The following is a 24,526-nucleotide window of genomic DNA, read 5'->3' as shown; positions in this document are numbered from 1 at the left end:
GTTTGTAACTCTAGCTCTAGTTGGTCTAATGCCTCTGGCCTCTCTGGGCACCACACTCACATGTACCTATCTACGTGCAGACATATATGTACATATAATTTTAAACAACAAAAAAAGTGTTTTCAAAAGTTTTGATATTTACTTTTTAAATAGCAAATTTAATAATAAAAAAGGAATTATGCAACCCCTGCACCTTCCCTGTGTGTGTGAGTGTGAGTGTGTGTGTGTGTGTGAGTGTGTGTGTGTGTGTGTGAGTGTATGAGTGTGTGTGTTTTTAAGTTATAGGATAGTGACCAGTTCAGTAGGCTGGCCTGGCCTTGCTGTATGCCCCAGGCTGCCTTTGAACTTGTGACCCTTCCCCTTAATTCCCGAGCACTACGATCACAAGTGTGTATCCATGTCCAACTGGTGTTTCTTTTGTTTACGTTTGGTTTGGGTATTGATTAGCCCTTCAGATCGCATGTGAATTAATTCATATTCTATACTTGCTAGTCTTTTTAAAGGATTTGAATTAAACTGTTTCTTTTTACCTATAACATCAGTCCTTTGTTGGTCTGGAACTCACTATGTAGACCAAGCTGCCTTTGAACTTCGAGTACTCCTCTGCTTCTTGAGTGCTAGGTTTGCAAGCAAGCAGCTGTCCAACATTGATTCTTTCTTAACGTTAAACTGTTTGCTTTAGAAAGCCAGGTTCATAATGGCACTGGTTCCGTGGCAAACCTTCTTGGCTGTTGCATTCATAGATGGCTAGTGTTTGGTTGTAAAAAGTTCAGAATTTATGGTCTGTTTTATAGGTGACAGTGTTCGATCTCAGGTTTTAAGAGAGAAAGTTACTGAATTGGAATCAGAAATAGAAAAATTTAAAGCTGAGAACACATCTTTAGCTAAACTTCGTATTGAACGAGAAAGTGCCTTGGAAAAACTGAGGTAAGTTTTCATCTATGAGAAGAGAAAATATGATTTAATTGTTTCTTTAAGACTATGTTCAAAGTTTTGGCAAAGTTTTGATCACTTGTAACAGATATAAATGAAAAAGAGGACACATTTCTGTTATATCAATATATTTTTAGTTGAGGCGATATATCTTAGTTGCTAGAATGCTTACCTTGCATGCATGAGGAGTCCTGCATTTTGGTCCCCAGCACCCCTGAACCTGAGGTGTGGCATCATGCTCTTCCAACCCCATGATTTGGGAGCTGATGGCAGGAGCATCAGAAGTTCAAGGTTACCTTCAACTGTATAGTGCATTCAAGACCAGCCTGGATAACATGAGGACCTGTCTCAAAAATTTAATTAAATGAAATGGCCTAGTTTAGCCACATACAATACAGAGAAACTTTTAGTGGTAAGATAAGTTGAAATTCAAAAATCAGTTTGTAGTTCTGAACCCAGTGGCAACTGGCTAGCATGGTCATTTCCCAGGTTTTTGTAACAAAGCACTGTGACTTGGGTACCAATATATTTGTGCTTCTAGAAGCTGGAAGGCTGAAGTCCCGACCTCTAGCTGGGCTTTGTTACCCACCCACCTTCTGGTGGCTGAGGCAGTCCTTGGTGAGCCTTGGTTGGCGTGAGTATCACTGAGGTCTCTGCCTCTGTGGTCTCACGGCCACTTTCCCTCTTGTTTTTATCTCCATGCAGTATTTTCTTCTGCATGTCTGATTCTCTGTCTAGGCAGCACCTACCCTCATCTCTCTCTCTCTCTCTCTCTCTCTCTCATTTTTGAGTCTCCCCATATAATCAAGACTGGTGAGTGGTTGAACACACAAATGAGAGGCTAAGAGTTCAGTCTCTAGTACTACAAAATAAATAAATAAAATAAACCAGAAAAGCTGGGTGTGGTGGCTCAGAACATCAGCATTTATTTAATATTAAGAGTGAAGACTTGTGATCAGCTGGAACTAAGACATTGTGTTAACTCTATGCACTCTCAGAGTCTAAACACTAAGGTCAGATCTCCCAAAACGTGACTAACACGCATTGTACGCTTCCACCAACCTAGTCATCTTCTGCTTGTCTGTCACAGTGATGATCACAGTATGCACTTGTACACATGCACGCTCATGTTGTGATGCTCTGGGTCATAATCACTTCTTAATTTCACCACTTTATACAGTGGCCAAGCAGGCACCTCAAACTCTGGCATTTACACCAAGCACATTTTATGCATTTTGTGTTGGCAGTTACGGAGGGCAAAAGCAATTTATTGTTGCAATGTATAAATAATTTTGATAAAACAGTTTATATTTTATAAAGTTATTATAACACTAAAGCTGTACCTCAAAACTCTCACAAATAATTTAATCAAATAGTCTACATGAATTCAGAGGATCTGTGTGGACCTTTTTATCGATCTTATAGTATCCTCTTTAGCAAATTATGACCTTCACTTTACTGGACTTTTTTGAGTTTTCTGTTTGTTTTTAATTTTTTTCCCCCTAGCCTTCACTTCATTGTTTTTCCTAAATTCAACAATATTGGATGATCCTGTGCCTAGCATGTTAGGGCCACTGTACCTCAGGAACAGCACTTGAGTTAACCATGTCACCGCAGTGAGCTCATCTCTTAACATTGTCCAAATCTGAGTCTAGTGACAAGCATGAAAGCATGTTGCTACATGAAGAACTGAGCTTAAAACAGCCTTGTATGAAACATTGCCATGTTTTCATTGTATTTCAAGAACAATTAGAATTGTCCAGAGATACTTCACATTATCTTCCAATTCATCATCATTTTTTCCAAGATCTTTTGGAAGAAAAAAAAAATTTTTTTTTTTTTTTTTGAGACAAGGTTTTTCTGTATAGCCCTGGCTGTACTGGAACTCATTCTGTAGACCAGGCTGGTCTTGAACTGCACTCAGAAATCCGCCTGCCTCTGTCTCCCGAGTGCTGGGATTAAAGGCGTGCGCCACCACGCCCGGGCGAAAATTTTTATAAAAAGAGCAACAGTATGTTGCTTTAGGTTACTTTAAATGCCAGTTAATTGCCTTGTAAAAGGATTCCAGAAAAAAAATAACATTGCACTGTGTAAACACAACATTAAAATAAAACACCAGTTACTTTTGAGGTACAATTGTCCACATTAGTTGTTTCCCATGTATGCATAGAAAGTGATGTTTAAAATGGGGTTTTAGCATTAAAAATTCACTCAGCATTTTATACTCATTTCACAAAATTTTTCAGAAATAGAAGCCAATCATTAAACAAATTTGGAAGTCATGGCATAATCACACTGTTATGCTGAAAAAAAGAACCCACTAATTTTTCTGTAGTTTAATACACACACACACACACACACACACACACACACACACACACACACACACACACGTATATATATTTCAGTCAGGTTTAACATTTTAAGAGTGTAAATATATTTTGTTACTACTGTTTATGTATGTGACCTCAAGCACTTTGCAAGGAAACTGGATGCTTTAGAACGGGACTATTTGCATACAAATGAAATGTGCCTTTGTAGCATTCTAAGAAAAAGGATGCTTTATACTCTTAAATCACCACAAATACACAAAGTTTAAAATAGATTAAAATTTGAATAAATAAATCAAAAAAGTGATAGCTCAGATTTGTAATCCCAGCAGGAGGAAGCTGAGGCAGGAGGATGCCACAAATGTGAGGCTACCATGGGTAACAGAATGACAGAATGAGACCCTATACCAATCCCTATGCTCCAAACAAGCATGCAGAAACAAAACCCCTAAACCAACCAACCAAAAAACCCACAGAGTTGTGCCTTCGCCGTATGCTTGCTGGTTTTCAGTTGTACTAAATTCTGGAACTTGCTCTGTTCTGGCTAGACAAGGTACTTTGCATGATTTCATTTCCTTTACATTGCTGAGGGTTGTTTCATGGTCTATAGATGGTCCACCATGGTAGGATGGCCTATTCGTAGTTGAGAAGGATGCACCGTTTACAGTGGATAGCGTTCTCTGTATGCCTGTTGGGTTTAATTGGTGTATGGGTTAACCCTTGAGGGAGGAGACAAAGGTATCTTTTAACCAAGGGGTAGGTTGCATTCTTTTTATTCATTGTTTACTCTTTTTTTGAGATTATAACCCAATTACAACATTTCTCCCTTCCCTCCCTCTCCTCCGTCCAAACACTTCCACACACCCCTCTGCTTTCTTTAGATTCATGGCCCTCTTTCTCATTGTTATTGCATTCATGTATGTATATACATGTATATTCCTAAATACACCCTGCTCAGTCTGTCTGTCTGTGTGTTACTGTATGTACGTTTTCAGGGCTGACTTTGGTATTGGATAACTAACTGGCGTCTTTTCCATGGGGAAGACTGGTTTTCCCACTCTTGGGCTCACCCTCATGTTTTCAGTAGTCATGTTGGTGGGACTATGGGCATGGCTTCACGTTGTTAGGAGACACAGTCTCACAGCAGACTCCCTGATCTCTGGTGCTTACAGTTTTTCTGCTCCCTCCTCCACCATGGCCCCTGAGCATTGGGTCCCCTAAGCATTGGATGCTAGAGTGCTTTGTAGATGTGTCCACAGTTCTGTACTTTGACTAGCTGTGGTTTTCTGCACTGGGCTCTGTCTGACTTCTTGAGCTGCAGTGAGCAGAAGGTAAATGCTAGTACTTGTAGCTTCCTTTTAGATGCATATGGGCTGCGTGCCCTTGGAGTGGGATGGAGGCTGAGTGCTGGTCACACCCCAGCACCCTCAGGGCATTGCTGCCACAGAGTGCTTTGCCTGTTCATTAGACAGGACTGATGGTGCCAGGTGAGGGATGACAGTAAGGGCGATGCCTTCAGTCTTCACTCTGGCATGAATCTATATGCCACTGGCCATTCCCAAGGTTGTAGTGGGCAAACGTCCCGTTGTCTGTCAGTGTGTTGGGGTTAGGACGATGCCTTGCGTGTCTTTTCTGTCTAAACACCAATCTCCTATAGTATGGGCATTCTGTGGGTTGAGGCAGCCACTCTTGGGCCAGGTTTGTTCCCTGAGGCTATTTTCTGTGCCGGTGCAGAACAGTGTCTGTGGGTTTCAGATATGAGAATAGGCATGGATTTCTGACCCACAGAGCAGTTTAATTTCAGGTCCTAGCTCCCTGGGAGATATGAAATCCTTTCCCAAAGCAAGACTACAGTACAGGTTTCAGGTTATGTATCTTGTGGGTTATAAACCTGTGAGAACTGGAACTTGCCAGCAGAGAGTGCTGGGAGCGTCTGTGTGCTAAAGTCTGCTGGGGCAGAGCCAAGTCCTTGTCTGTGGAACCTGGTAACACATGAGGGTATTTTGGCTTTATTATACCATTCCCTACATGTCTACATTTTACAAGGTTTCTGATTTTATATGAATATTTAAATTTACATGTACTGCTCAGTGTGGTGGTATAAGCCTTTAATCCCAGCACTTGGAAGGCAGAGACAGATGGATCTCAGAGTTCAAGGCCAGCCTGGTCTACAGAGTGAGTTCCAGAGAAACCCTGTCTCAAAAAACAATGTGTGTGTGTGTTAGTTACATGGGCATGCATGTGGAGGTCAAATGACAACATGCATGTGGGGGTCAAATGACAACATTCAGGAGTTGTTGTTTTCTTTCTACTGTGTGGGTCCTGGGGTTCAATCTCAGTTGTCAGTATGCCACGAACTGAGCCATCTCATCTGCCTGGGCCAGGGCTCCATTTTCTCCTGCTGTTGTAGTATTGGTTGCTCACCTCAGAGAGCAGCTGTATACATGTTGCTTTAGTTCTTTGTGGCAAGTGCCGGGTGCTTCAGTTAATCTTTTTGACCCTCATGAGTTGCGTTGTCTCTAAATTCTTCCAACAAGCCTGTCTGGAAAGGATGTGGAAGCATCAGTCTGGCTCTTCCTGCCCTCGGGTACCTCAGGATGGATGGCATAGTCCCGATACCTGTTCCCAGGGGGCCTAGGGAATACAGGGGTCACTAGGAGCGCCTGTAGAGATGGTCACCATTCTCTACCGCAGAGCTCTGAGGTTGGTTTTGTCTGTTTAGGTGGCTGGACAGTTAGTTTCTCCAGTTTCCTACTCCACCATCTGTCCTGATATAATTTCTGTTCTTCTTTTCTAAAAGTCTACAGAAGGGTGAATTCTAAAATATGCTTGACCCCAGAGAATAGAAATAAAGAATTAAAGACCAGCATTAACTCACTTAACAGACAAACTCTGTTACTGTATATGTTACCTGAGGTGGGTTTAAAAATAAGATGCAGAATATTATCTTGTTATTTTCTAATGAAAAAAAATCTTTATTTTTACAATTATATCTTGTAACTGTATACTTATTTTACAAGTAGGTTTGTGGGCCAACAAGCTAGCTCAGTTAGTAAAGGCATTTCTGCTAAGCCTGCTGAGCTGAGGCCAGTCTCCAGGATCCACATGGTGGGGAGACAGACCAGTTAGGTGCTGTGTACATGTGCGCCCACATGTCATGAACACACAAGTAAAGCAAATTAGAATGCAATTTAAAAACAAATAGTGGGTAGAAAGTAGGAACTTAATTAAAATGTCTTCTTCACTCAAGGTAACTTTTCAAATTCTATTACTTCATTAGGATTATACTTTTCAAGAACATTGAAATCATAAAGTAAAAGGATTTAGGGACTGTTTCCTGTGTTAGAAATGAGGAAACAGGTACTGACAGGAAAGCTGCCCAGGTCTGCGTTCTTAAGGGAGAGGGCCACAGTTCCAGCCCAGCAGTCCGGTTCTGAGTCTTGGGCTGCCTTAAATGTCTTCTTTAATCCGCTCTGTAAGCACCACTGTGTTAGTGCACTCCAGCCTTCCACATTTATTACATTTTTTTAAAAATTATTTTTATATTTGTTATTGTGTGTGCTTCTTGTTTTCCTCCTAATGCTTCTAATGTGTCATACATTTATTTATTTATTTATTTTTTTACCATTTGTGTGTATATCGTGTATATGTTGTGAGGTTCATCCGTGACATGATACTAGTGTGGTCAGAGGACAGTTTTCAGGACTCTGTCTTCTTTCCACCATGGGATCCAACTCGGCATCAGATTCATGCAGTAAGCCTTTCACCTGCAGAGCTATCTGCTGGCCCTGTTATTGTATGTTTTTCCCATTGCAGTGTAGTAGGCTGTGGCATCCCACTTCCTTGATTCACAGTGGGCACCTAGTAGATGCTTGATGAATGAGTGTTAGGGCAAGTGAACTGGCTAACCTTTGAGGCCAGTGGATTGTAGGTGGATTTACTTACTGCATTTACTTATTTTTTAGCACTGGGGATTAGTTTAGTTTTGTGATGGAGGGTCTCACTGTGATGCTCAGGCTGGGGTTGAATATTTCAGTATTCAAGGGATCCTGTATCTACCCTCGGACACCAAATGTTAGGAATGAAGGTGTATACCATCACACTTGGGTGAACATAGGTCATTATACTAAGACTGTCCCATGACATGTTTATCATAGGAAAGAAATTGCTGACTTTGAGCAACAAAAAGCAAGAGAGCTGGCTCGAATAGAAGAGTATAGAAAGGAGGAGACAAGGAAACTACAAAAGGAGCGCAAAGTCTTTGAGAAGTACACAGCAGCTGCAAGAACATTCCCAGATAAAAAGGAGCGCGAAGAAATACAGGTACCTACACCACACTCCAGGTTAATAAAGACAGCAATCTTGGGAGAGTCCCATTAGAGTTCTTCGATGTTTCAGAAAGAACGTGTGAGCTGGCAATCATGTGTGTCACTAATTCAAGGTCTTAGAAGGCTGAGGGAGAAGAGGCTAGAGGGTGAAACCCTGTCTCAAGAAGGGGGTGGGTAGGAAGAGAAACAGGTGTCTGTGACACCGTATCACAGTGTGACTCTGACAGACAGTTGTCAGTCCTTTATTCAGTAACAAAGTTCCTGCAGAGACCCTGGGGGACCAAGAAGCCAGAATCTGGCTGTGCACTGGTCCAGTGTCATGCCTTCAGTTTGACTGTCACACAGTGGCTGTGCACCGGTTCAGTGTCATGCCTATCACACAGTGCTAGCTCTTTTCACTCATAGCAGTTTTATGCCCATGTACTAACTAGGGATTTAGTTACAAAACTTACAAAGTGAGAGGGCAAGTAGTGGTTCTGTTCATCTTGGAGGTAAACATGGGCATGGCAGAGGAAAGTAGCAGTTAAAAACAATGCATGCACTTTTTCAATGATATTTTCTACATGTATAGGTATTTGCCTGCATGTATGTATGTGCACTATATATGTGCAGTGCCCCTGGAGATCAGAAAAGGGTGTCAGATCTCCTGGGCACTAAGGTTACAGATGGTTGTGAGCCACCAAGTGGGTGCTGGAAATCAAACCAGGTCTTCTGGAAGAGCAGCTGGCGCTCTTACCTACTGAGCTGTCTCTCTAGCTGTATGAATGCATTTATTAGAACTATAAACCTAGGAAAAACTAGAGTAATGTATCTATACACTGACTCATGCAAAGCTTCCTAAGGAAACTCATTTAGCTAAGTAGAAAACCCAGCATGTATGTTAGACTGTAAGTTAAACATCCCAGCTTATCAGCACAGTTTTCCATAGCTGTACCTGTGCTGCATAAGATATGAGCTCACTTTCTGCCTCGCATACTTCCCATGTTGCACTGCAGCAGAGGGCAATGTTGCCTCTCATTTGCACACCTGCAGTGTTAGTTGCCTGCCAGGAGCCATCTAGGATACTCTAAAAGCTAGCAGTACCTACTTGAGATGGTTTCACTGTGGACTGTGAACCACGCTGAATGAGCCCTTGTAGGCAAGTCTGAGGGGATGGCATTTAAGGAGAGATTCCTGCTATTAATATCTTTCCTGATATTAAATACATATAATAATCACTAGGTATTAGTCCATCCTTTTGGGCAGAGTTTTGCAGATCAACAATGATGTACTGTCTTGTAGTGATGCTATTTAGACAAATACATGATTTCTTATTCCTAATGATGATTTTATAAGAATTCCTAAAATTATACTAATAACTACGAAGCCCTGTATAGTAGGACTGCTGTTAAAGCCCTCTCTGATATAAAAACTGCAATTAGAACTCTGCCAGTCTTCATGTGCCATGAGTTAATTGCTTGTGAGATATAAAGTGGGCATTTACAACTTAGAATACATTCCTTAGAACTGTAAGACAATTAACCAAAGGTCATAAAATGGAACAAGTGACTTATTGTAGATGCACGGACAGAAGATAAAATATTGGCTGGGTTTATTTATACAAAACTTCAGTGCTAACTTAGACCCAAAAATTATAGTTTTAGACTCTAACCTGTGGACTAGTAACAGATAATGAAGGTCTAGCTAGATAACTAGTTGTAATGAAAACATCTCTGTTGTGAACTTCTTATTCAATTTATGATTTGAATTTATGTTTGAACTTTTACTGAACTTGTAAAAAGAGGATGCTTGGAAATGTGATGTTTTCCTTTTAAAAAAGGTACAAAAACTAGGAAGGATGACATTAGAGCAGAAGGGGAGAGCAAGATTAGGAGGAGGAAGGACAGCAGAGTAACTTAGAAATTAAGAGAGCACATAGTCTGATAGGTCCCCCACCCCCTTTACTCTCCCTTTGTTTTTCTATTTCTGTGAAGTATTTGGGGGATTCAAATCCACTGAATCTGAGAATTGCTTTTGGTAGTTCAAACATTTCACAATATATTCTGGTAAACCACGAGTGTGGGAATTCATCTTATTCTCCAGTGTCTTGTTCAATTTATTGATTGATTGATTGTTTTCACTGTAAAGGATTTTTGTCTCATTGGTTATTTTGTCCTAGGAATCTGATGTATGTATATTTTAAAGCTATTATAACTGATACTATTTTCCTGATTTCTGTCACATCCCATTAGTGAATGTGGTTTAATGTATTAGCAATTTAGTGATTTTTGCTCATTGACTATATAATTTGCCATTCTGCTGAAAGCATCAATTGGAGCGTTTTCTGGTAGAATTCTGGGTTAGACTTTTTAAGTATAGGTTCATGTTATCTGCACACAGAGACAATTGAAGTTCTTCCTTTTTTTGTATCACTTTTATTTCTCTTGCCTTTCTCTCCAGCCTTCTATTTCTAGCTTCTTTAGGGCTTTCTTTTTCTTTCTTTCTTTTTCTTTTTTTTAAAAGATTTATTTATTTATTTATTATATGTAAGTACACTGTAGCTGTCCTCAGATACTCCAGAAGAGGGCATCAGATTTTGTTTCAGATGGTTGTGAGCCACCATGTGGTTGCTGGGATTTGAACTCAGGACCATCGGAAGAGCAGTCGGTTCTCTTAACCACTGAGCCATCTCGCCAGCCCTCTTTAGGGCTTTCTATCTTGAAGGGATATTCATATTGCCAAAGGCTTTCTGTATCCATTGAGATAATATGTGATTTGTCTCTATGTATTGTATTGCATTTATTAATTTACATGTTTAACTACCCCTGTATCCCTGGAATGAAATCAACCTAATCATGTTGTTGTATGGTCTTATTTACTTTGTCTGCATTTACTTTGGTCTGCATATACCTTTATTGAGATTTTTCTTTTACCTTAAAATGCAAGCACTTATTCAAGGTCATATCATTAGGAATAAATGATTTATTTATTTATTTATTTGAGAAAAAATGAGTTTAATATAAATATAACTGGTTTAATGTTCTGGGGCATGTGTATCTTTTTTTTTCCATTTTTTATTAGGTATTTAGCTCATTTACATTTCCAATGCTATACCAAAAGTCCCCCATACCCACCCACCCCCACTCCCCTACCCACCCACTCCCCCTTTTTGGCCCTGGCGTTCCCCTGTACTGGGGCATATAAAGTTTGCGTGTCCAATGGGCCTCTCTTTCCAGTGATGGCCGACTAGGCCATCTTCTGATACATATGCAGCTAGAGACACCAGCTCCGGGGGTACTGGTTAGTTCATAATGTTGTTCCACCTATAGGGTTGCAGATCCCTTTAGCTCCTTGGGTACTTTCTCTAGCTCCTCCATTGGGAGCCCTGTGATCCATCCATTAGCTGACTGTGAGCATCCACTTCTGTGTTTGCTAGGCCCCGGCATAGTCTCACAAGAGACAGCTACATCTGGGTCCTTTCGATAAAATCTTGCTAGTGTATGCGATGGTGTCAGCGTTTGGATGCTGATTATGGGGTGGATCCCTGGATATGGCTGTCTCTACATGGTCCATCCTTTCGTCTCAGCTCCAAACTTTGTTTCTGTAACTCCTTCCATGGGTGTTTTGTTCCCACTTCTAAGGAGGGGCATAGTGTCCACACTTCAGTCCTCATTTTTCTTGAGTTTCATGTATTTAGCAAATTGTATCTTATATCTTGGGTATCCTAGGTTTTGGGCTAATATCCACTTATCAGTGAGTACATATTGTGTGAGTTCCTTTGTGAATGTGTTACCTCACTCAGGATGATGCCCTCCAGGTCCATCCATTTGGCTAGGAATTTCATAAATTCATTCGTTTTAATAGCTGAGTAGTACTCCATTGTGTAGATGTACCACATTTTCTGTATCCATTCCTCTTTTGAGGGGCATCTGGGTTCTTTCCAGCTTCTGGCTATTATAAATAAGGCTGCTATGAACATACTGGAGCATGTGTCCTTCTTACTAGTTGAGGCATCTTCTGGATATATGCCCAGGAGAGGTATTGCTGGATCCTCCGGTAGTACTATGTCCAATTTTCTGAGGAACCGCCAGACTGATTTCCAGAGTGGTTGTACAAGCCTGCAATCCCACCAACAATGGAGGAGTGTTTCTCTTTCTCCACATCCACGCCAGCATCTGCTGTCACCTGAATTTTTGATCTTAGCCATTCTGACTAGTGTGAGGTGGAATCTCAGGGTTGTTTTGATTTGCATTTCCCTGATGATTAAGGATGTTGAACATTTTTTCAGGTGCTTCTCTGCCATTCGGTATTCCTCAGGTGAGAATTCTTTGTTCAGTTCTGAGCCCCATTTTTTAATGGGGTTATTTGATTTTCTGAAGTCCACCTTCTTGAGTTCTTTCTATATGTTGGATATTAGTCCCCTATCTGATTTAGGATAGGTAAAGATCCTTTCCCAATCTGTTGGTGGTCTTTTTGTCTTATTGACGGTGTCTTTTGCCTTGCAGAAACTTTGGAGTTTCATTAGGTCCCATTTGTCAATTCTCGATCTTACAGCACAAGCCATTGCTGTTCTGTTCAGGAATTTTTCCCCTGTGCCCATATCTTCAAGGCTTTCCCCCACTTTCTCCTCTATAAGTTTCAGTGTCTCTGGTTTTATGTGAAGTTCCTTGATCCACTTAGATTTGACCTTAGTACAAGGAGAGAGGAATGGATCGATTCGCATTCTTCTACATGATAACAACCAGTTGTGCCAGCACCAATTGTTGAAAATGCTGTCTTTCTTCCACTGGATGGTTTTAGCTCCCTTGTCGAAGATCAAGTGACCATAGGTGTGTGGGTTCATTTCTGGGTCTTCAATTCTATTCCATTGGTCTACTTGTCTGTCTCTATACCAGTACCATGCAGTTTTTATCACAATTGCTCTGTAGAAAAGCTTTAGGTCAGGCATGGTGATTCCACCAGAGGTTCTTTTGATTTATTTATTTATCTTTAATCTTTTTTTTTTTTATGTCCAGTTGTTATCCCCCTCCTGGTCTGCCCTCATCTCATTCCTCCACCAAGAGGATGCCCACCCCCCCACCTACCTCCAACCCCAGTAGGCCTCCCCACTCCCTGGGGCCTCAGTCTCTCAAGGGTTAGGTGCATCTTCTCTCACTGATGCCAGACCAGGCAGTCCTCTGCTGTATATGTGCCAGGGACCTTGTACCAGCTAGTGCCTGGTTGGTAGCTCAGTGTCTAAGAGATCTTGGGGGTCTAGGTTAGTTGAGACTGCTGGTCTTCCTATGGGTCACCCTCCTTCTCCAGTTCTTCCAGAGGGCAGACATGCTAGGCTCCTGTCTGTAAGCAGACCATAGCATTAGTAATAGTATCAGTCCTTGGAGCCTCCCCTTGAGATGGATCCCAATTTGGGCTGGTCACTGGACCTCCTTTCCCTGTGTCTCTTCTCCATTTTTGTCCCTGTAGATCACTTACCTGGGGACGTGTGCTCATGAAAAGAGTACTCCTTGTTTTATGGTGAAGTTTTTTTTTTTAATTTATTTATTTATTATATGTAAGTATACTGTAGCTGTCTTCAGACATTCCAGAAGACAGAGTCAGATCTCGTTACAGATGGTTGTGAGCCACCATGTGGTTGCTGGGATTTGAACTCTGGACCTTCGGAAAAGCAGTCGGGTGCTCTTACCCACTGAGCCATCTCACCAGCCCTATGGTGAAGTTTTAAGCCTGATGATTTTTTGTTTCGTTTTGTTTTGTTTTGTTTTGTTTTGTTTTTTCGAGACAGGGTTTCTCTGTGTAGCCCTGGCTGTCCTGGCACTCACTTTGTAGACCAGGCTGGCCTCGAACTCAGAAATCCACCTGCCTCTGCCTCCTGAGTGCTGGGATTAAAGGCATTCGCCACCACACCCGGCAAGCCTGATGATTTAAGTCAGCATTTGCCTAGCATGCTCAAACCCCAGGACTCAGTCCTCAGCCTAATGATAGGGCATCAGAGTACAGAAATGAGACGTTTTGTTGTGTGCTTGTATGGGTTTTGTTATCAGAGTAATACTGGTTTCTCAGGATGATCTTAGTGTTCTTTGCCTTTTGATTTTATGAAACACGAAGGCCTAACATGAATTAGGCAGCCATGAAAGCCGTGCCGTAGTCTTATGAGGAACCTGCTGTGCTAGTTTCCAAGGCACATGAGACATCTAATACAGAGGAAGGCAGCATCTCTCCATCCTTCCCAGCTAGCTCTATAATCCTAGCTGAATTCCATCACTCTGTGCTCTTGGGTCTTTCCTAGTGAGTCAGTAAAATGGCCTCCAGTTTTATTTGGGAGACTGTTTAGTGCTGTCCTAGTTCTCAAATCACTGATGACACTGTCCTGACTTTAGCCTTGGTTTCTGTGTGTACAGTTGCAGTTTGATCATAAACAGGTCTAGGAGCTTCTTCACTAGCTTTGTTTATTCCGTCTACAACAGCTCATTTCTCCCTCTTTCACTACTGGGAAATCTCATTGGGAAACTGGCAAGTGTGTGCTACCTTTCTGCTACATTCCCAGCCCCTCATTTCTTCCCCTCCTTCTCCTCCTTCCTCTTTTCTTTTTGTCTGTTGTGCTGCTGGGGATCAAACCCAGGGTCCTGTAGATGCTTGGCAAACATAGTACCTCCTTCATTTTCTTAATATTGCTTTCTACTCGTTAATGTCTTTTTTTTTTTTTTTAAGACAAGTGCAATAGTGAGAAGGAGGTAGGATATTTAGCAAGTGATTCAGTTTTGCACTGACTGTGAGCAGTCAATGGAGGTAACTCACCACCTTTGGACAGCCGTACTCATGGATTTCAGCTCATCTATTTTCAGGGCAGGTGGCTTTGACTTTGGATTCAGTTTTCTCTTTAGTACAAGTTGACGTCTGTTCAAGAATTCATGCGGTTTTTAAATTTACCCGTTTTTGTTAGTGGTTAGGTTAGGCTGCATCCCCTCACGCCATACTCGGAGCTGAATCTGCTTTGTCTTGGCTTGTGATCAGTTGTTGACAATGTAAGGTGAGCACTTAACTCACTCCATATCCCAGCTCTAGAAAACCCAATGCCACTTACTGTCTAGGCATGCTCTCCTGCTGTCTGTGGTGGGCTGGCATTTTGTTGTATTGATATATCTCTTCTCCAATTGCCTTGTTTTAATTCTGTAACTTTCTTTTGAGAGGCCTTGAAACAGCAAATAGCAGATTTACAGGAAGACTTGAAAAGGAAGGAAACAAAGTGGTCAAGCACACAGAGTCGCCTCAGAAGCCAGATAGAGATGCTCGTCAAAGAGAACACAGACCTCAGGGAAGAGATAAAAGTAATGGAAAGGTTCCGACTGGATGCCTGGAAGAGAGCAGAAGCTATGGAGAACAGTCCCAAGGCCTGCCAGTACATGATGGCCACAAAAAAGGATGAGTCCATGGTAGGTATGGGAAGCCTTCTGTCAAATCATGGTGAAGGCTAATGTACATTTAAACTCATAAAGCCAGGAAATGGAATGGTGGATTTAGAGGGTGGGAAGTTAGTGTTACACAGATCCAGGAGGACTGCCACAGACTGAAAGCTCAGGCTGGACAGAGCACAGATTGATGGTGGGGTAGGTCAAGAGACCAAGGATACTATCACCAGGGAGGTGGGAGGTCCCGACAGTGCTGGTGATAGGCACAGATTTGGGAATGGGAGTGTGTCAGGTGGCTTCATCAACCACTGGGGACAGGAGGGAGGTTTGTGGAAGAGGCTGATTGACATAAGGAGGTCGGTTTTGTGCCTTGAGCTGGAGGATAGTGTGTGTTTCATTCCTAGACAGCCACCAATTTACCTGGCCTACTGCAGTAATTGAGAGTATAGAAGAACAGCCCTTAATTGAGTTAATTTTGTTCAGTGTCATAAAATGTAGATTAACAATTATATTAAAAATTATCTCTCATTATAGAACTCATCATTTCAATTTCAAAAGAGTCATGTTTCTTCAGGAGTCCAGGTAGAAAAATATAAGAAAAAGTATTTGCCAGCACAAGGTAAGGAGCTGTATGGTTCTTTTGTATTTCAGAACATCCTAGGTAATTTTAGCTGGGCTTGGTGACAGCTGTTACCCTACCAGTCAGGAGGCTTTACTACAGGTTCAAGGCCAGTCTGGGCTACCAAGTGAGACTGGCTTATCGTGAAAGGGATGGGGACAGGAGAGAGGACTGTATTCAAGGAGTTAAACACAAATGATCTTGGAGCCTCTGATCACCAGTATATAAACTGCTGCCCTTGTTTCTCTGTTTCAAAAGACATTAGGAAACATATTGGTAAAGTAAAATGGATTCATTTACAGTGTGGATAAACTGTAAATGGTTACATTTTATAGAAGAGACAAGACAAAGGCTAGAAGATGTGCCTGTATTCATTTGGCTGTGAGATAAGCATCAGAATTGAGTGCTCTTCCTGAGGCCAGTTCCTCCCCTGCAGCCTGCACTATAGCCTTTTCCTCCCCCATCAGGAGATTGCTGGAGAAACTTGGACCCCGTGGGGGTTGTTTTAGGATCTCTATATCAGTCTTACTCAGATCATTCCTGATAGCATTTCATGCTTGTTTACTCTTTTGAACTACACATGCCCATACAATTTATAAATTGTTTCATAATGTTTCTGTGATTATTATGGGTTGACCCTGGGAAGACTGGAGACTGAACCCAGGTTCTTTGCAAAAGCAGCCAGTGCTCTTAACTGCTGGGCCATCTCTCCAGCCTCAACAAATTCACTTGTATTACTTGGTTTGTGATGCTGCAATACCATAGACATTCTTCTCTGTACCTGGAATGCACACATGCAGTTCTCTAGGTACACAGCAAGGGCTGGAATAACTGGACACTTGGTAGAATATTTTTTTTAGCAATAGGTTGTGTCAAAATTATAGTTTTAGAGTTTTGATTACATTTATTTATTGTGTTGTTTGGGAGTTACACATGTGGACTGAGAAGAAAACTTGTAAGAAAGTAACTTCTCACACGGTACCTCTAGACTGAACTCTAGCAGTCACTCCTAGCAGCATTCGTGTTATCTACTGCACCGTCTCCCTAGCCCTGATTTTATACTCAGAAGCTAGGAAAGTGTGGGATTCCATACTTGTCCAGTACTCAAGACTGTCAGATTTGAGTTTTCGCTAACAGCTAAATGTATTTGTCATTGTAGTTTTACTTTGCATTTCCCCAGTCATGTAAATGCATTGAATACCATTCCCTCTGCTGACCAGCTGGATGGATACTAACTATCCCCCCCAGACCCTCATTACTGGGAATTGAAACCCAAGGCTTAAGGTTTCAGGCTTCAAGCTGGGTGCTGAAAAACTCAGCCATCTCTTCAGCACTGAATTTGCTTCTATTTCTTCTTTTTTTTCTTTTTTTTTAAAGGAAAATTATTTATTTAGATCATTAACCATTCTTACTTACTTACATCACAAAACCTTTTTTCAGTCTGTCAACCTTTCCTTTAAAAGATAGAGTCCCATATAGCTCAGGTTAGCCTTGAGCTGGCTATGAAGCTAAGGCTGGGCTATGGGTACTCATTATCTGTTTTGATGAACCCATTATTTTAATATTGCTAGGCCTTGTTTTGTCTATGGCTATTCTGCCTGTTTATACATGCCTGCCTGGTACCTGCAGAAGCCAGAAGAGGGCAATGGCTGACCTGGACCTGGAGTTTGCATAGTGTTGTTAGCTGCCATGCGGGTGCTGGGAGCTGTACCTGGTTCCCCTGCAAGAGCAAACAAGAGTCTTCTCTGCTGAGGCGTGGATGAGCTCTTCCTGTTCCCTCAGGCTCCCACATGCCCGAGTACACTGTGTGTACACAGACTCACATATACACATAAATACAATACAACAGCACTGACAAAGGAAATGTTTATGTCTAGTGTGAGAATGTGTGTACTACTGTGCTCTTGTGGAGGGCATCTGACAACCTGTAGAAATTGGTTCTCTCTTCCCACCATGTGGGTTCCAAGGATTAATATTTAAAGGCTTTTTAATGTTGCAAGTGCTTTTACCTGCTAAGCTATCTCTTTGGCCCCAAAGGAAATGTTTAACCAGGTCAATAAGTTAAGATATTTTCATTAAGCATTAAAACTGACTCTGACAATTCCTTTCTAACAGGAAATCTATCTAGAAGAATCAAGTCTGCGCCTCCTCGTGATTTAGGCAGCTCCGATAAAGGACAAGTAAGTCTTTTTATAATGTTAAATATTGAATGTACTTTATTCAGGGTGTAAATGATTTGTTCAATTTTCAACCAGGTATAAAGGAGGCTCTTTTTTCTTAACATTGCAAATGTTTTCTATTTAACAACAACAGCCACCTCTAGTTATAGAATCATGTAATTTTAGAATCTAGCTATTAATTTAATAGGTGCAGGTTATAACTGCTTAAAAATTTCTTGTCTTGTAGGCTGCCTTGCCCAGAGAGCCTCTTCAACAAGTGAACTTCCCAGACCTTGAATATAAAAACAAAGAGGAAAAAGAGGAAGAAATTCAGGGAGAAATCAGTCATCCTGATGGAAAGGTAAAAACATTCATTTAAAATAACGATTGTGTTGGGGCTGGAGAGCTGGCTTGGTGGCTAAGAGTATTGGCTACTCTTCCAGAGGACCTGGGTTCAATTCTCAGCACCCATGTGGCAGCTTACAACTGTCTGTAGCTCCAGTTTCAGGGGATCTGATGCTATCACACACAGACATACAGGCAGGCAGAACACTAATCGATCCTCATAAAAATAAAAATCAGTTAGTCATTAAAAATATGCGATACAAAATAGCCATGCATTAACATAAGGAGCCTAGACTCTGAAAAGAGTCTCACTTGTCACCTTACAACAGGGACTTAGTCTGAGAGCTGCATTGTTACAGACTGTATTATGTGAAAATCCTGGAATGTACCCCACAGCACTATGAGATCATCTACGTCAGACCTGAGCCATGCCGTGTCTATGTGAATGTGTGTGTGTGGGTGCATAGGTATGTATGTGGTAGAGCTATTGTTCTGAAGGCCTAGATGAGCAGTGACACAGATAAGCTGAACACAGGAGACTTCATGTGGTGATATAAACACACAGTATGGTGTTTACATAAATGTTTATATAGGAGTGTGCTCTAAAATAAAAACACAGTACAGAAAAGACAAACCAGCAACATAGCTGTTCTATATCAAGTTCTATGAACTTTACATAATTGTGTGTGATATACTTTTCTGTAACAGTCAGCATTAAAACCATCACCACAGGCTGGGCGGTGGTGGCGCACACCTTTAATCCCAGCACTTGGGAGGCAGAGGCAGGCGGATTTCTGAGTTCGAGGCCAGCCTGGTCTACAGAGTTCGTTCCAGGATAGCCAGTGTTACATAGAGAAACCCTGTCTCGAAAAACCAAAAAACAGAAACAAAAAAAAAAACCAAAAAAAACCATTACCACAAACACAAGTAACATGGTGATGGCTAGGATGAAGGGGAATAAAGATATTTCTGCTTCATTATACTAACAGGGGAAAATATTATGCATGTGGCCCATTGTGGCTGTGTGTGGTACATGGCTAGAGTTGATCTTGAAGGCTGTGTATTGTTTCTTAGCTTATGGACTATAAGGGTTGAACATTTAGCATTAAACAAAAGGAGGCATAGTGAACCTTTAACTTAGTTTTGCATTACACAGGCCTCCTGCATTTTCTCTTCTGTGGTCTTTGTAATACTGTTGTGGAGCCAAGACTGTTACCAGCTGGCATACCTTTGTTCTTGGCCCTAAAGCTATTTGTGTGGGCACATGGGGAAGTCAGAGTGTAATGTCCAGGAGTTGGTGCTCCCCTTCCGACATATGGGTCCTAAGAACTCGGGTTCTCAGGCTTGGCAGCAAGTGCCTGTAACCTGTGATCCATCTCTGTGGCCCATATTCTTGGCATTAAAAATGTTCTAAGAGGAAAAAGTGGGTGTGCTAACCAAAAGGAGGAGTGAAAAGGGGCATAAATGATATTTGTTGGGGAAGGTAACTAAGGATTTTTCTATTGGGTTTGTGTTGCATATACCCTAATCTTGTTCATTTAATTGAAATAAGGCCAAAGTTCAGTCTAGCCTTGAGCATTGAGGAGGATAAACAGTCAGAAGAAGTAACCACATTTAATTAGTCTTCTACAGGATACCAAGTTGAGGAGAGGTTTTGTTTTAGATGAGTTAACATAAATAGAATATAAACACCAACAACAACAATGAGAAAAGCATAAACCCTGGTGAAATAAGTGTTCCCTATTTTGATTTTATGAACTGTTTTACTTTTATTATGGAGCCTTTGGACATGTGTAAATCGGGAGGGAATTCCTCATGCCTCTGTTGCATGGTCTCAGGAGGAAATCTTTTTACATTTTAGATGTTTTCCTCTTTCCAGGTCTCCCCTTCGGAACCCCCTATTCTATCCCCCCTCCCCCTGCCTCTATAAGAGTGTTCCTCCACCCACCCACCCACTCCTGTCTTCCTGCCCTGGCATTCCCCTACATTGGGATGTGGAACTTCCTCAGGCCCAAGGGCCTCTACTCAGGAGGAAATCTTACCTACCTTGTGTCTTTTCAGGTAGAAAAAATTTATAAAAATGGGCGCCGGGTTGTTCTGTTTCCCAATGGAACTCGGAAAGAAGTGAGTGCGGATGGGAAGAGCGTCACCGTTACATTTTTCAATGGTGATGTGAAGCAGGTCATGCCAGATGAGAGAGTGGTATGTATGCTCAGGGCAATGCTTCTAGCTGCATCATCTCAGGAGACGGGGCAAATTCACTAAATGTCTTTGTAGGTCTACTACTATGCTGCTGCCCAGACCACACACACCACGTACCCAGAAGGACTTGAAGTTTTACATTTCTCAAGTGGACAAATAGGTACAAACTAACTTTATCTCCACTATTAAACTCTAATCTTCCTTTAAGAAAATATTTTGATAACAATTGTTTTTAAAACAGAAAAGCATTTCCCAGATGGAAGAAAAGAAATCACATTTCCTGACCAGACCATTAAGACTTTATTTGCTGATGGTCAAGAAGAGAGCATCTTTCCAGATGGCACAATTGTCCGAGTACAACGGTATGGCACCACTCAAGTCTGTTTCTACATTTTCCAGTTTTCATGGTTCCAATTTTAAAATAAATCTGAAACCTTTGGGACTGGGGATCTGTCAGTAGAGAAGAGCGCTTGCTGTGCAGAGTGAAGGTCTGATGGAAGTTTCCATGGAGCATGGTCCTGTGATCCCAGTGCTGGGGATGGGGTAGGGCAAAGGTCAGGTGGGTCCAGGAAGCCTAGCCTAAACCGCAGGCTCCATGAGAGACCTTGTTTTAGGGAATAAAGTAGAATCCTTCTTTGGCTCTACATGTAAGGGAGCATGCAGCCCTCCCAAAACCAAAACAAAATATATCAGTGACTTGAAGTTTCAATGAGGTGAGAAGTGAACACAGACACTGTGAAGCTTAGAAGCAATGAGAGCTAATGGGACTTAGAGAGAGGCTGCACAGAACTCAGGAGTGGAAGTTGTCTCGAAGTTTAGTGAGTCCTGAAAACAGGAGATGCAGAAGGCAGACTGCCCTCTTTTCAATTTCTCAAGCTCTCTGTTCTGTTACAGGTTTAATTTCTGGGCATATTTGATCCAAACTTTCAAAATCAATAAGCTCTTTCTTTGTCCTTCTGAATATTACATTTCTGAAAGTTAATTTTATGTGGTCTCTCTGGATGCCCAATCCACAATAAAAACCATGTTTTTTGGTTTGTTTCAAAGCAGAGTTTCTTGTAGCTTAGGCTGGCCTTTACCTGCCCCATGCTGAGATTCTGGGGTGTACCATCACCAGCCTGATACAGAGCCTTTTACCCACCATTTTTTTTTAAATTGCATTTATTATTTTTTTTTGGATTTATTTATTGTTACATGTAAGTACACTGTAGCTGTCTTCAGACACACCAGGAGAGGGTGTCAGATCTCATTACAGATGGTTGTGAGCCACCATGTGGTTGCTGGGATTTGAACTCAGGAACTTCGGAAGAGCAGTCAGTGCTCTTAACCACTGAGCCATCTCACCAGCCCTTTACCCATCATTTTAATTATAGCCCTGGAGAAGCTTGGTGTAGAATAGTTTGTTAAAAAATTTACAAATCTACCATTCATTGGATAACAGGATAAAATTAGTACAAATTTAAGATTTTGTTTACTCTTACTTTTGAAGTTTTGCTTGCATAATAATGAGAAATAAAAATTATGTACTAATGCATCTAGCTTCAACATAGATTAACTCACAGCCATTCTTATTTTCATAGGCAAAATCCCAAGTATTTGGTCAGAATTATTTTTTTACTTCAGAGCTGATGTAGTGTGCCATTGGCAATCCCCTGGACTGCTCAGCTGCAGTTGTGCTGGGCATGGATTTCCCCGAGGAAGCATCAGCTCTTGGGATGGGTTTTGTCTCCCACATGAATGGGGCACAAGACTGTTCTGCTGGTGACACCTGCCCATCTCTGTTCCGAATTGCTGACTCCCAGTCTGTAACTCCAGGCTTCTATTGGTCATGGAAATTCTGTCAGTTGTGGGGAATTCATTGTGAATGTCCTATAGATATATGACCAACAATCCACTTGGTGTTAATTGTTCAAAGTACTCAAGCAGTCTTCAATTTAGTGAAAAAGAGCCATCTCAGCTTTCCCCCAGGGAAACTGAATAGCTAAATTTAAACATGATGGCCAGTTTTGAGCTGGGCATGGTGACATACATGAGCTTTTTTTTTTTCATTAACTTATTTATTCACTTTACATTCCAGTATCAGCACTCCTTCTCCTCCCAGTCCCCACCCACACAAATCTTCCCCCACTCCCCCCATTTCTCCTGAGAAGGGGGTTGCAGAACTAGGTGCATCCTCTCCTACTGAAGCCAGACAGGGTGGCTTAGGACAACAGGATCAGCAGGAAGGCAGGCAGGCACCAAATTAAGAGACAGCACCAGTTGTTGGAGACCCACATGAAGACCAAGCTGCACATTTGCTAAACGAGTTATTAATCCCAGAACTGAGGAGGCAGGTAGATCGCTGGGAGTTTGAGAACAGCCTACTTTACATAATGAGTTGCAGGCCAGTTAGGGTAGGCTGCATAAAGAGACTGTCCCCCAAAATAAAAATAAAATAAAAAATTTCAGAGGCTGAACATATCTAAAATTAAAAAACAAAAACTAAACACTTAATAGTAAATTATTAATAGAAACTTTGCATGGTCACATGTAAAGTAGCTATTACTGATAATACTGGAACTGAAATGCTGCAAACAGAACTTGCAATTGTATTGGGAAAAGAGAAGACCAACAGTGTGTTTAGGAGAAAAAAATTGCAGAATCAAAGGCTACTTTTAGCTAGCTTTCCTGGTCTATGTTTCTTTTCTTTTTTTTCTTCCTTAGTATTGGGGATTGACTTAAGGCCTCATGCACACTAGGCAAGTACTTTTCCATTGAGCTCCCTCTAGCTCTATTTTAAATTTCAGGGTGGTGAGACAAGGTTTTATATGCGTTCAGGCTGGTATTGAATTCCTAGTTCTCCCATAGGGCTGGTATTACAGCTGGGTGCCTACCACTATGCCCAGCTCCTGTTGATATATATATTTTGAGAAATTATTTTCTGGTTTAAATTTTACAGTGATGGCAACAAGATCATAGAATTTAATAATGGCCAAAGGGAGCTCCATACTGCCCAGTTCAAGAGACGAGAGTATCCCGATGGGACTGTTAAGACTGTCTATGCAAATGGTCATCAAGAGACAAAGTACACATCTGGCCGAGTTAGAGTGAAGGACAAAGACGGTAATGTGCTAATGGACACAGAAATGTGAAGATCTTTTGTGGGATTAATCATGAAGTAACACTAAGTGCTTTTTCTGTTCAGAGTATGTACATCTCTTATATGTTCAATTGTTTAATTTATATAATGTGTGTGTCTAAATAAAAAGATTATGTTTGAATTTTAAAATTAAAGTTTTACCATACTGCATCTGTTTTACATTCTTTGAAACACAAAAGTAAGTGGCTTATCTAGTGCATGTGTTTTCCATAGTTAGGAAAATATTATTACTTTGTTGTAAACATACAGGTTTTTTTTTTAATATATATAAGTATCTTTGCTTTTTTGTTTTTACTGTTTGGAGACCAGTCTCCATTGTATAGCCTGGAACTCACTCTGTAGGTCAGGCTGGCCTTGAATTCACAGAGATTCACCTGCTATGCAGGTTTTCTTTTTTTTTTTTTTTTTCCATTTTTTATTAGGTATTTAGCTCATTTACATTTCCAATGCTATACCAAAAGTCCCCCATACCCACCCACCCCCACTCCCCTACCCACCCACTCCCCCTTTTTGGCCCTGGCGTTCCCCTGTACTGGGGCATATAAAGTTTGCGTGTCCAATGGGCCTCTCTTTCCAGTGATGGCCGACTAGGCCATCTTCTGATACATATGCAGCTAGAGACAAGAGCTCCGGGGTACTGGTTAGTTCATAATGTTGTTCCACCTATAGGGTTGCAGATCCCTTTAGCTTCTTGGGTACTTTCTCTAGCTCCTCCATTGGGAGCCCTGTGATCCATCCATTAGCTGACTGTGAGCATCCACTTCTATGTTTGCTAGCAGGTTTTTAAAATAAGAAAACCCAAGAGTGCTGGGCGGTGGTGGCACACGACTTTAATCCCAGACTCAGGAGGCAGAGGCAGGCAGATTTCTGAGTTTGAGGCCAGCCCGGTCTACAAAGTGAGTTCCAGGACAGCCAGGGCTATACAGAGAAACCCTGTCTCGAAAAAACAAAACAAAACAAAAAAGAAAACCCAAGAATAAAAGAAGTATATCAAATACTTGTTCCACTGGATGTGAACTAAAAAGTGAGTGCCAAGACAGTATTACAGCCAAAATTGAAATGAAAACTGCCATCCTGTCTAGACTC

At 41.4% G+C, this 24,526-nt stretch overlaps 1 protein-coding gene across 4 annotated transcripts in view; it reads left to right on the top strand.

The window, feature by feature from the left end:
* Cenpj (centromere protein J) overlaps window positions 1-23,590 on the top strand; it is a 48,729-nt gene extending 25,139 nt beyond the window's left edge. For 2 of the 4 annotated variants that reach the window (XM_006518847.3, XM_006518849.3), the window contains exons 9-18: window positions 795-927; window positions 7,421-7,586; window positions 14,758-15,000; window positions 15,511-15,595; window positions 17,711-17,775; window positions 18,002-18,115; window positions 20,161-20,301; window positions 20,377-20,461; window positions 20,543-20,663; window positions 23,240-23,590. In XM_006518847.3, coding sequence (XP_006518910.1) covers window positions 795-927; window positions 7,421-7,586; window positions 14,758-15,000; window positions 15,511-15,595; window positions 17,711-17,775; window positions 18,002-18,115; window positions 20,161-20,301; window positions 20,377-20,461; window positions 20,543-20,663; window positions 23,240-23,432 — 1,346 coding nt within the window. In that variant the 3' untranslated portion in view covers window positions 23,433-23,590. Of the gene's footprint in view, window positions 1-773; window positions 928-7,420; window positions 7,587-14,755; window positions 15,001-15,510; window positions 15,596-17,710; window positions 17,776-18,001; window positions 18,116-20,160; window positions 20,302-20,376; window positions 20,462-20,542; window positions 20,664-23,239 lie in introns of those variants that run through there. The other 2 variants (NM_001014996.2, XM_006518851.4) reach the window with 2 other exon arrangements.
* The last annotated feature ends 936 nt before the right edge of the window (window positions 23,591-24,526 follow it).

Source organism: Mus musculus, chromosome 14 (assembly GCF_000001635.26).
Source record: "Mus musculus strain C57BL/6J chromosome 14, GRCm38.p6 C57BL/6J".
Taxonomy (NCBI): Eukaryota; Metazoa; Chordata; class Mammalia; order Rodentia; family Muridae; genus Mus; species Mus musculus.
The sequence above is the reverse complement of the archived record's forward strand: the minus strand, read 5'-3'. Positions and strand labels throughout refer to the sequence as shown.